This window comes from Bombina bombina, chromosome 1, assembly GCF_027579735.1.
Source record: "Bombina bombina isolate aBomBom1 chromosome 1, aBomBom1.pri, whole genome shotgun sequence".
Taxonomy (NCBI): domain Eukaryota; kingdom Metazoa; phylum Chordata; class Amphibia; order Anura; family Bombinatoridae; genus Bombina; species Bombina bombina.
In genome coordinates, this window is record NC_069499.1 from 957,138,767 (window position 1) to 957,151,766 (window position 13,000).

General features: G+C 41.6%; 1 protein-coding gene across 2 annotated transcripts in view; it reads left to right on the forward strand.

The window, feature by feature from the left end:
• GNAS (GNAS complex locus) overlaps window positions 1–13,000 on the forward strand; it is a 1,129,774-nt gene that overhangs the window by 927,455 nt on the left and 189,319 nt on the right. For both annotated transcript variants that reach the window (XM_053705050.1, XM_053705108.1), the window contains exons 7-8: window positions 8,901–8,974; window positions 9,224–9,282. In XM_053705050.1, the coding sequence (XP_053561025.1) occupies window positions 8,901–8,974; window positions 9,224–9,282 (133 nt within the window). The remainder of the gene's footprint in view (window positions 1–8,900; window positions 8,975–9,223; window positions 9,283–13,000) is intronic.

Sequence of the window (13,000 nt, forward strand, 5' to 3'; positions counted from 1 at the left end):
TTTATACAACAAGGTTTTATTCTCCAGCCTCTTGCATGCTTTGCCCCAGTCACTGCTGCAGCGGCTTTCTGGTTCGAGTCTCTTGAAGAGGCTCTACAGGTGGAGACCCCGTTGGATGATATCCTAGACAGGCTTAAAGCTCTTAAGTTAGCCAATTCATTTATTTCTGACGCCGTTTTTCATTTAACAAAGCTAACGGCTAAGAATTCAGGTTTTGCCATTCAGGCGCGTAGGGCGCTATGGCTTAAATCCTGGTCAGCTGACGTTACTTCAAAGTCTAAGCTTCTCAACATCCCCTTCAAAGGGCAGACCCTATTCGGGCCTGGACTGAAGGAGATCATATCTGATATTACTGGAGGAAAGGGCCACGCCCTTCCCCAGGATAGGTCCAACAAATTAAGGACCAAACAGACTAATTTTCGTTCCTTTCAAAACTTTGAGTGGCGCAGCTTCAACTTCCTCTACTGCAAAACAAGAAGGGAAAGCAGGCCAAAAAAACTGCTGCTGCCTCTAAAACAGCATGAAGGAGTAGCCCCCGATCCGGGACCGGATCTAGTTGGGGGCAGACTTTCTCTCTTCGCCCAGGCTTGGGCAAGAGACGTCCAGGATCCCTGGGCTCTGGAGATTGTTTCCCAGGGATATCTTCTGGATTTCAAAGCCTCCTCTCCAAAAGGGAGATTTCATCTCTCACAATTATCTGCAAACCAGATAAAGAGAGAGGCATTCTTACGTTGTGTTCAAGACCTTCTGGTCATGGGAGTGATCCACCCAGTTCCAAGGGAGGAACAGGGGCAAGGATTCTATTCAAATCTGTTTATAGTTCCCAAAAAAGAGGGAACTTTCAGACCAATCTTGGATCTCAAGATCCTAAACAAATTTCTCAGGGTCCCATCCTTCAAGATGGAGACTATTCGAACCATCCTACCTATGATCCAGGAGGGTCAATATATGACTACCGTGGACTTAAAGGATGCTTATCTCCACATTCCGATACACAGAGATCATCATCGGTTTCTCAGGTTTGCCTTCCTAGGCGGGCATTACCAGTTTGTGGCTCTTCCCTTCGGGTTAGCCACGGCACCAAGAATCTTTACGAAGGTTCTAGGGTCCCTACTGGCGGTTCTAAGGCCACGAGGCATAGCGGTGGCTCCTTACCTAGACGACATTCTGATACAGGCGTCGAATTTTCAAATCGCTAAGTCCCATACGGTCATTGTTCTGGCATTCCTGAGGTCTCATGGGTGGAAGGTGAACGAAGAAAAGAGTTCTCTCTCCCCTCTCACAAGAGTTTCCTTCCTAGGAACAGAGGTCAGGTTGTCAAAGCTTCTAACTTCCTGCCGTGCTCTTTATTCCACTTCTCAGCCGTCAGTGGCTCAGTGTATGGAAGTAATCTGCTTAATAGTAGCGGCAATGGACATAGTTCCGTTTGCCCGCCTACATCTCAGACCACTGCAACTTTGCATGCTCAATCAGTGGAATGGGGATTACACAGATTTGTCCCCTCTGCTAAATCTGGATCAAGAGAACAAGGAGTGAAAAAGGAGCACAAGCAGCGGTTAAATGCACAAAAAATTTATTTACAAATGCCAAACATAGCGCCTTGGCGCTCAGAGTGAAGAAAATTAACACGTTTGTCAAGCAAAACAAAACCGTGAGAGGGGATAACACACCCCGGGGTAAATACTGACAAAGATCAATGCTAGTCTGCTTGTGCTCCTTTTTCACTCCTTGTTCTCATTTGACCGGCCCCTAGTGCAGCACAGCAGCTAGGTATTGCACCAATTCACCTGACCGCATTATTACGCCCATCACCTGGGACACAAACGGAAGGAGGAGCTACCCACCGCAGCCATCAGAGCTCACTCAGGTTTACCGCAGGAGCTGGATACCAACTGAATCAGACGTCCCATACACAGTAAGGAGAACGGATATTTTGCCGCAACGGACTGTCGTTCAGGATCCAGCAGCACACAGGTATGAGGTGTGGACTCTTGGCATATATTTACTAGACATCTAGTGTTTTTGCATTTCATTCTTACATATGTGCATCTAGCGGTGGTATACGAACCTCACCGGTCCAAGCCTGAGGTAGGGAATACTCACTGGACCTGGTTATATAATCCTGTCAATATTTAAACATTACATGTATTGTGATTTTGGGAGCTAGCTGACCAACACACTGCTCTTAAGTGGATTGACACACATCACCGCGGTTACTCTCTATCTAATTGACTTTCCCTTGTTTTCTGTTTCATTACCTGGATCAAGAGACCAGAGATTCTCTTCTCTGGTGGCTATCTCGGGGTCCATCTGTCCAGGGGAATGAGCTTCCGCAGGCCAGAATGGACTATAGTGACGACAGATGCCAGCCTTCTGGGCTGGGGCGCAGTCTGGAACTCCCTGAAGGCTCAGGGTTCGTGGACTCAGGAGGAAGCCCTCCTTCCGATAAACATTCTGGAACTAAGAGCGATATTCAATGCTCTTCAGGCTTGACCTCAGCTGGCTGCGGTCAGGTTCATCAGATTTCAGTCAGACAACATCACGACTGTAGCCTATATCAACCATCAGGGGGGTACAAAGAGCCCCCTGGCGATGTTGGAGGTTTCAAAGATAATTCTATGGGCAGAGGTTCACTCTTGCCATCTCTCAGCTATCCATATCCCAGGAGTAGAGAACTGGGAGGCGGATTTCTTAAGTCGGCATACTTTTCATCCGGGGGAGTGGGAGCTCCATCCGGAGGTATTTGCCCAGTTGATTCAACTATGGGGCAAACCAGAACTGGATCTCATGGCGTCTCGTCAGAACGCCAAGCTTCCTCGTTACGGGTCCAGGTCCAGGGATCCCAAGGCAGCGCTGATAGATGCTCTAGCAGCGCCCTGGTCCTTCAGCCTGGCTTATGTGTTTCCACCGTTTCCTCTGCTCCCTCGTCTGATTGCCAAGATCAAGCAGGAGAGAGCTTCAGTGATTTTGATAGCTCCTGCGTGGCCACGCAGGACTTGGTATGCAGATCTGGTGGACATGTCATCCTTTCCACCATGGACTCTGCCGCTGAGCAGGACCTTCTACTTCAAGGTCCTTTCAAACATCCAAATCTAATTTCTCTGCGTCTGACTGCTTGGAGATTGAACGCTTGATTCTATCAAAGCGTGGTTTTTCTGAGTCGGTCATTGATACCTTAATTCAGACTCGAAAGCCTGTCACCAGGAAAATCTATCATAAGATATGGTGTAAATATCTCTATTGGTGTGAATCCAAGGGTTACTCATGGAGTAAAGTCAGGATTCCTAGAATCTTATCTTTTCTCCAAGAGGGATTGGAGAAAGGATTGTCTGCTAGTTCCTTAAAGGGACAGATTTCTGCTCAAAAATGGGCCGGCATATAAACTTACATTCTTGCATTTCAAATAAAGATACCAAGAGAATAAAGAAAATTTGATAATAGGAGTTAATTAGAAAGTTGCTTAAAATTTCATGCTCTATCTGAATCACAAAAGAAAAAAATTGGGTTCAGTGTCCCTTTAAGTCAGCGGTGAGCTGGTTGTATGTGCTTGTGCACGATTTCCCCATAGACATCCATGGGGAGAGCCGGCTGAGAAATAGTCTAACACCTGCAAAAGAGCAGCGTTTAGCTCAGTAACGCAGCCCTATTTATTCCTATGGGGAAACACATTTTATGTTTACACCTAACACCCTAACATGAACCCCTAATCTTACACTTATTAACCCCTAATCTACTGCCCCCGACATCGCCAACATCTACATTATATTTATTAACCCCTAATCTGCCGCTCCAGACATTGCCGCCACTATAATAAAAATATTAATCCCTAAACCACCGCACTCCCACCTTGCAAACACTAGTAAAATATTAACCCCTAATCTTCCGCCCCTAACATCGCCGCCACCTACATTATACTTATTAACCCCTAATCTGATGCCCCCAACTTCGCCGACACTATACTAAATTTATTAACCCCTAAATCTAATTCTAACACCCCCTAACTTAAATATAATTAAAATAAATCTAAATCAAACCTACTATTAATAACTAAATAATTCCTATTTAAAAATACTTACCTGTAAAATAAACCCTAAGCTAGCTACAATATAATATAATAGTTACATTGTAGCTAGCTTAGGGTTTATTTTTATTTCACAGGCAAGTTTGTATTTATTTTAACTAGGTAGAATAGTTCCTAAATAGTTATTAACTATTTACTAACCTACCTAGTTAAAATAAATACAAATTTACCTGTAAAATAAAACCTAACCTAAGTTACACTAACACTACACTACAATTAAATAAATTACCTAAATTAAATACAATTAAATAAATTAAATACAATTACCTAAATTACAAAAAAAACTAAATTATACAAAATAAAAAAAAACAAATTACAAGATATTTAAACTAATTACACCTAATCTAATAGCCCTATCAAAATAAATAAAGCCCCACCAAAATAAAAATAAAAAACCCTAGCCTAAACTAAACTACCAATAGCCCTTAAAAGGGCTTTTTGCGGGGGCATTGCCCCAAATAAATCAGCTTTTTTTTACCTGAAAAAAAAATACAAACAATCCCCCCAACAGTAAAACCCACCACCCACACAACCAACCCCCCAAATAAAACCCTAACTAAAAAAACCTAAGCTCCCCATTGCCCTGAAAAGGGCATTTGGATGGGCATTGCCCTTAAAAGGGCATTTAGCTCTATTGCGGCCCAAAGCCCTAACCTAAAAATAAAACCCACCCAATAAACCCTTAAAAAAACCTTACACTAACCCCTGAAGATCCACTTACAGTTTTGAAGAACCGACATCCATCGTCAATGAAGCCGAGAGAAGTCTTCATCCAAGCCGGGAGAAGTGGTCCTCCAGACAGGCAGAAGTCTTCATCCAGACGGCATCTTCAATCTTCATCCATCCAGCGCGGAGCAGGTCCATCTTCAAGACATCCGGCGCGGAGAATCCTCTTCCAACGAAGTCTTCTTCCAGAATGAATGTCTCTTTAAGTGACATCATCCAAGATGGCGTCCCTTAGATTCCGATTGGCTGATAGAATTCTATCAGCAAATCAGAATTAAGGTTGAAAAAATCCTATTGGCTGATGCAATCAGCCAATAGGATTGAACTTCAATCCTATTGGCTTATCCAATCAGCCAATAGGATTGAACTTCAATCCTATTGGCTTATCCAATCAGCCAATAGGATTGAACTTCAATCCTATTGGCTTATCCAATCAGCCAATAGGATTGAACTTGCATTCTATTGGCTGATTGGATTAGCCAATAGAATTGAAGTTCAATCCTATTGACTGATTGCATCAGCCAATAGGATTTTTTCAACCTTAATTCTGATTGGCTGATAGAATTCTATCAGCCAATAGGAATTAAGTTTGCAAAAATCCTGTTGGCTGATGCAATCAGCCAATAGGAATTAAGTTTTCAAAAATCCTGTTGGCTGATGCAATCAGTCAATAGGAATTAAGTTTTCAAAAATCCTGTTGGCTGATGCAATCAGTCAATAGGATTGAAGTTCAATCCTATTGACTGATGTCAATCCTATTGGCTGATCCAATCAGCCAGTAGGATTGACATCAGCCAATAGGATTTTTTCAACCTTAAATTAGAATTCTATCAGCCAATCGGAATCTAAGGGAGGCCATCTTGGATGATGTCACTTAACCCCTTGAGTGCTAATGACGGCTCTGAGTCGTCACAGAGTTTCCCACTCTGGTGCTAATGACGGCTCAGAGCCATCACTAGCACTTTCCCAACTTGAGGGAGATATGGGGGCTCCCACCCACTCCTACCCCGGCGATCGGTGCTGCATAATGAAAGCATCGCCGGAGCTTCCGTTTTGTGTGGTGACATCACAGCGCAACTTTATTTAACATTAACAATGTTAAATATAGGAGCAGGGGGGCAGCTACAGACCCCCAAGACCCACCGTTGGAAAGGAAATCGCCTAACCTTTCCAACGGTGTAAGTCTTGGGGATCTGAAATAAATTTAAAAAAAAAGTTAAAAAAATATATTTTTAAAAATATTAAATAAAAAACCCTTTAAGAAAACCTTAGCACCCAGGTGGGAAAGTGCTTAGCACTCAAAGGGTTAACGAGACATTCATTCTGGAAGAAGACTTCGTTGGAAGAGGATGCTCCCCGGATGTCTTGAAGATTTCTGCCCGTCTGGAGGACCACTTCTCCCCTTGCCGCTTCGATGAGGACTTCTCCCGGGTTCGTTGAGGATGGATGTCGGATCTTCAAAACTGTAAGTGGATCTTCAGGGGTTAGTGTAAGGTTTTTTTAAGGGTTTATTGGGTGGGTTTTATTTTTAGGTTGGGGCTTTGTGCCGCAATAGAGCTAAATGCCCTTTTATGGGCAATGCCCATCCAAATGCCCTTTTTAGGGCAATGGGGAGCTTAGGTTTTTTTAGTTAGGGTTTTATTTAAGGGTTTGGTAGTGTGGGTGGTGGGTTTTACTGTTGGGGGGGTTTGTTTGTATCTTTTTCAGGTAAAAGAACGGATTTCTTTGGGGCAATGCCCTGCAAAAAGGCCCTTTTAAGGGCTATTGGTAGTTTAGTTTAGGCTAGGGTTTTTTTTATTTTGGGGTGGTGGGGTTATTTTGATAGGGCTATTAGATTAGGTGTAATTAGTTTAAATATCTTGTAATTTGTTTTTTTTTATTTTGTCTAATTTAGAGGGTTTTTTTTGTAATTTAGGTAATTGTATTTAATTTAGGTAATTTATTTAATTGTAGTGTTAGGTGTTACTGTAACTTAGGTTAGGTTTTATTTTACAGGTAAATTTGTATCTATTTTAACTAGGTAGTTAGTAAATAGCTATATTAACTATTTACTAACTAGTCTACCTAGTTAAAATAAATACAAACTTGCCTGTGAAATAAAAATAAAACCTAAGCTAGCTACAATGTAACTATTAGTTATATTGTAGCTAGCTTAAGGTTTATTTTACAGGTAAGTATTTAGTTTAAATTGGAATTATTTTGTTATTAATAGTAGGTTTGATTTAGATTTAATTTTATTATATTTAAGTTAGGGGGTGTTAGGGTTAGACTTAGGTTTAGGGGTTAATAAATGTAGTATGGGGGCGGCAGATTAGGGGTTAATAAATGTAGATAGGTGGCGGTGATGTTTGGGACAGCAAATTAGGGGTTAATAATATTTAACTAGTGTTTGTGAGGCGGGAGTGCGGTGGTTAGGGGTTAATATGTTTATTCTAGTGGCGGCGATGTCCGGAGCGGCAGATTAGGGGTTAATAATTTTATTTCTTTCATGTAATTAGCAAGAGTCCATTAGCTAGTGACGTATGGGATATACATTCCTACCAGGAGGGGCAAAGTTTCCCAAACCTCAAAATGCCTATAAATACACCCCTCACCACACCCACAAATCAGTTTTACAAACTTTGCCTCCCATGGAGGTGGTGAAGTAAATAAACATTTATTTGCCTTGATTCAGGATGTTCAACATTCCTTATTTCAGACAGTCAGTTTCATTATTTGGGATAATGCATTTGAATAATCAATTTTTTTCTTACCTTAAAATCTTTGATTCATCATGCTTATGTTGAGTCGGGTAGAACTCCGCCTCAAAGGATTACAGCTCATTCGACTAGGTCAGTCTCTACTTCCTGGGCATTTAAGAATGAAGCTTCGGTTGATCAGATTTGCAAAGCAGCAACTTGGTCTTCTTTGCATACTTTTACTAAATTCTACCATTTTGATGTCTTTTCTTCTTCTGAAGCAGTTTTTGGCAGCTGTTTCAGTTTGATTCTTCTGCTTATTATTTCAGGTTTTTTTTCATTATAAGATTTAAACTTTATTTTGGGTGTGGATTATTTTTCAGCGGAATTGGCTGTCTTTATTTTATCCCTCCCTCTCTAGTGACTCTTGCGTGGAAGATCCACATCTTGGGTATTCATTATCCCATACGTCACTAGCTCATGGACTCTTGCTAATTACATGAAAGAAAACATAATTTATGTAAGAACTTACCTGATAAATTCATTTCTTTCATATTAGCAAGAGTCCATGAGGCCCACTCTTTTTGTGGTGGTTATGATTTTTTTGTATAAAGCACAATTATTCCAATTCCTTATTTTTTATGCTTTCGCACTTTTTTCTTATCACCCCACTTCTTGGCTATTCGTTAAACTGATTTGTGGGTGTGGTGAGGGGTGTATTTATAGGCATTTTGAGGTTTGGGAAACTTTGCCCCTCCTGGTAGGAATGTATATCCCATACGTCACTAGCTCATGGACTCTTGCTAATATGAAAGAAATTAATTTATCAGGTAAGTTCTTACATAAATTATGTTTTTAGTTTTTGCGATGTGGGAGGGACTCGATATAGGGGTTAATAGGTAGTTAGTGTACTTTGTAACACTTTAGTTAGGAGTTTTATGCTACAGCTTTGTAGTGTAAAACTCATAACTACTGACTTTAGATTGCGTTATGAATCTTGACGGGATAGGGTGTACCGCTCACTTTTTGGCCTCCCAGGACAAGCTTGTAATACCGGCGCTATGGAAGTCCAATTGAAAAAAGACTATACGCAATTTGCGTAAGTTGCTTTGCGGTAAGGCCAAAAAAGTGTGCGGTGCCCCTAAACCTGCAAGACTCGCAATACCAGCGGTAGTGAAAAAGCAGCGTTTTCACCTTACCGCAAAACTCATAATCTAGCCGATTGTTAAGTTATATTAATCACATATGTGATTCACCCACTATACTGTTTGTTGTATATATTCTAAATGTTATTAAATCTTGATAAATTATTTTTAGGTGCTGCTGCATTTTTGGTGTAATAGCCTGCTAATTAGTAGATCTAATTATGATCTTGTCTAACAGCCTTGTAACTGGTTTTCGTTTCATGACTGTAGGATTTATTACGGTGCAGAGTCCTAACATCAGGAATCTTTGAAACAAAGTTCCAAGTTGACAAAGTTAATTTTCAGTAAGTGAAAAGCTATCTATTCACATACTAAAAGAACAAAATATGCTCCTTGTGTCAGTTACTTTTTCTGTTGTGATGGCCAGGCCTGTTAATATTGTATGTTCATAATGATTCACCAGTACAACACCTGCCCCCTCCCCCTTTTTTTCCTTCTTTTTTTTTTTAAAGCTCGGGGGGGGAGGTATTTGATTTATGTACAATTAATTTTCTTTCTTTTTTGTCTTTTTTTTTTTTTTCTCTATTCCCCAGTATGTTTGATGTTGGCGGTCAAAGAGATGAACGAAGGAAATGGATACAGTGCTTTAATGGTAAGAGACTTTTTTTTTTCGACAAATAGATTTGGTTACTGTTGTTTTACTAAAGTATTAGTTATTTCAAGTTCTTCTCAAGATGTTTTTTTTTATGTTATTCAGGTACTGGTAGAGGTCCTGTGGGAGTAGGTAGAAGTTATTTAAGTCTTCAGGGCCCTTCCCTTCTGCATTTACTTTGTCCCTTTCTTTTGTCTTTAGATATGCTTTAATTTAGTTTGAGTTCTAGTTCTGTTCCAGTCTACTTAGTATTTCTTTCATTGGATGGTGCGATTCCATGAAATATTACATGTGGGATTGCACTCAAATCCACTAGGAGGAGGCAAAAACACCCTCAATTATTGCCTCCAAGATGGAGTGAGGGGGAATTATGAAGTGCTGGTCTACTCGTCGTTGATAGGGGTTCTCTAACTAAGACCCATTTTCCCCTTCTGATTGCTTACGAAGGCAAAAAAGGGGAAAATAATTGTTTAACCCAGGTAGTGAAAATATTCTCCCAGAGTGGAGATATTACAAGCCTCCAATGTGAAATGCAGATTTATCTGCCATTCCCCTGAGTGGGTCATAGTGTACTGTTGTTCATTGTGAGATCCTTAGCATTGTGCTTGCACTGCATTTCTACTGGAGACAGTCATCTGCAGCCAACGTAAGCATAGTAGACAAAGGTGCTGACAGGTAAGTACAATGCACCATATGCACACGATTCAATAGTCTGGGGACATATACACCACACAACTTCTATAGCAGTTTGAGGCATTTTTAAAACTTTTGCGAAAATGGGGTTTGTCTTTTTAGGGTGATCAGCTTTAGTGCTCTCTGGTGTTACTGAAGACTTCAATGCAGCCTTCTTCACCTGCGCTGAAATCCAGGTTTTTGACATCTGGTTTGGCTTTAGTGCTCAACTGTAGCACAGGTGCATTAAGGGTTTACATATTTAATGTGCCCTTCTGTCTGTTTCTGATATGTTTTTACCATTTTAGTCTGGGAAAAGCAGTCAGGTCTGGGGGAGTAGGTTAGACACTCTTGGTCATATCAGAGCTTTACTAAAATTGGGGGTATATTTAACCCTTTACTTGCTGTGGTTTGTTTGTTGGCCTTTACGGTTTTGTGCAGTTATTTCCTTCCTAAGATAGGTAGAGTCCACGGCTTCATTCCTTACTGTTGAGAAATACAACATCTGGCCACCAGGAGGAGGCAAAGACACCCCAGCCAAAGGCTTAAATATCCCTCCCACTTCCTCATTACCCCAGTCATTCTTTGCCTTTCCTCACGTTAGGAGGTGGGAGAAGATTCGGAGAGTCCTGAAAAAGGGTATCTGCCCTTCGAGATAGGACTGGAGTTTTAAGTAGTCATGTCAACCTCTCAGTGAGAGTATTGATGAAAGTAAGTCTGGAGATGCAGGGAAACTTTTTCAGCGAAACCATCCAGACTATTGCTAACAGCCCCTAAGCAATCAGTGTTGACGTGTTTTACTGCCTGCTTTCGCTCACTCAAGTCTGTCAGGAGCGCTGCTATAAGACTGTCACACTTGAAGGGCTGTGCTCTGTTCCACAGCATGGATCCTGGAGGTAAGATTGTTTCAATTTTTACACATAAAACGCTATAACAGGGTCACAGTGTGGCTCCTTTATACCTTGATAGGATCCAGGGTTTTTTTTTTTAACAATTGGGGTTAATTAATCAGTGTATTATTTACATGCTGCTTTTGTGTGATTTTTTTTTCCTGGGCTGATAGACTCTGTGTTTATGGCTGGAACAAACAGGTTTCACTTTAGTTTGTGAAAGTGTTGCACAGCTCCTATTACTTGCTGTACTTGTAATAACAGGGGAAGTACTGTCTTGCACTCCATGTGACCTGGTGTGGTCTATGTTCATTTCCTCCATTCCGGCTGAGACTTGAACCTAAGAAGAGTGTTTCCTCTGTTAATTCTCTGGGTCTAGGAGGTGGTGAGTGCCCCAGCCATTGGGAGTATAAGGGTGCAGTTTTCTATTATAAAAACGCTTTTATTTGTGTCCTCCTGTGGGTATAACCTGAGCTATGGAGGCTTCTTAGTCCCTCGGAGCCGTCTACCTCTCAGGACTCGGCGTCCCGTGAGATTACTACCCTTGCTACATTATTCACTCCACATGCAGTTCCCCGTAGCACATCTTATCCTCCATCCGGAGGGGGCCTTTTTCCTGCGGACTTTGCCGCGCAGTTACAAACGGCGGTGTCTGCAACCCTCAGTGCATTACCTCGCTCTAACAAACGCAAGAGAAAGGTTAAACATAGCTCTCCCAACCCAGAGTCATCTAAATATTTATCGGATTTAGCTATTATGTCCCAGTTATCTGATGATGAGTTAACCTCTGTAGCTTCAGAGGGTGAACTTTCTGGGTCGGAGTCCTTAGCGTCTAAGCCTCCTACTGCAGAGGAACCATCCTTTAGATTTAAAATTGAGCCCTTACATTTTTTATTAAAGGAGGTTCTGTCTACGTTAGAGGTTCCAAAGGCCGTGCTGCCTGAAGAACCTATGATACCTAAATTAGACAGAGTTTACGAAGACAGGAATTTTCCTTTGACTTTTCCTGTGCCGGCTAAGATGGCGGGCATTATTATGTACAAATGGGATAGAATTGGTTCTTCCCCCTCGTCGTCTTTTAAAATGTTGGTCCTGGACTCTCTCAACTGGATTTGTGGGGCTCCATTCCTAAGGTGGATGGTGCTATTTTCTATGCTTGCTAAACGTACTATTATACCTCTTAAGGATTGTTCTTCGTTCAGAGAGCTGATGGATAAGAAAATGGAAACCTTTCTGAGAAAGATTTTTCAACATACAGGATTGTTTCACCCGGCGGCTGCAGTTGCCGGAGCGACTACCTACTGGTGCTACTCTTTGTCGGAACTCATTGAGGTGGAGTCTCCCCTCGCGGATATTCAAGACAGAATTAAAGCTCTGAGAATTGCTAATTCTTTTATCTGTGATGTGAACATGCAAATTATTCACCTAAATGCAAAGGCCTCTGACTTTGTGGTTCTAGCCCGCCGGGCGCTCTGGTTGAAGTCTTGGTCTGTAGATATGACTTCTAAGTCCAGACTCCTTTCTCTTCCCTTCAAGGGAAAGATTTTATTTGGTCCAGGCCTGGACTCCATTATTTCTACAGTTACCGGAGGCAAAGCTGCCTTCCTATCGCAAGATGAGAAGAACAAGTCTAAACCTTGTCGCAGAGACCTGCTGATACAAGGTCCATTTGTTCATCAAAATCTAGATTCTCTGAGGCTGACTGTGTGGAGATTGAACGCTTAGTCTTAGCCAAGCGAGGTTTCTCTGAGAGTGTCATTGATACTCTTATTCAAGCTCGTAAACCAGTTACTCGGCGTATCTACCACAAGGTGTGGAGGACCTACTTATTCTGGTGTTAAGAGCGTGTTTTTTCCTGGCAGGATTTTATCTTTTCTCCAGGATGGGCTGGAGAAAAGCCTTTCTGCTAGTTCCCTGAGGGGACAGATTTCGGCCCTGTCCGTTTTTATTGCACAAGAGACTGGCTGAGCTCTCAGATGTGTGCAGTCCTTTGTTAAGGCTCTGATTAGGATCAGACCTGTGTTCAGATCTAAGGCTCCTCCTTTGAGCCTAAATCTTGTTCTTTGGGTTTTGCAACCAGTTCCGTTTGAGCCTCTGCATTCCGTTGACATTAAATTATCATGGAAGGTTCTCTTTTTATTGGCTATTGAAGGTTC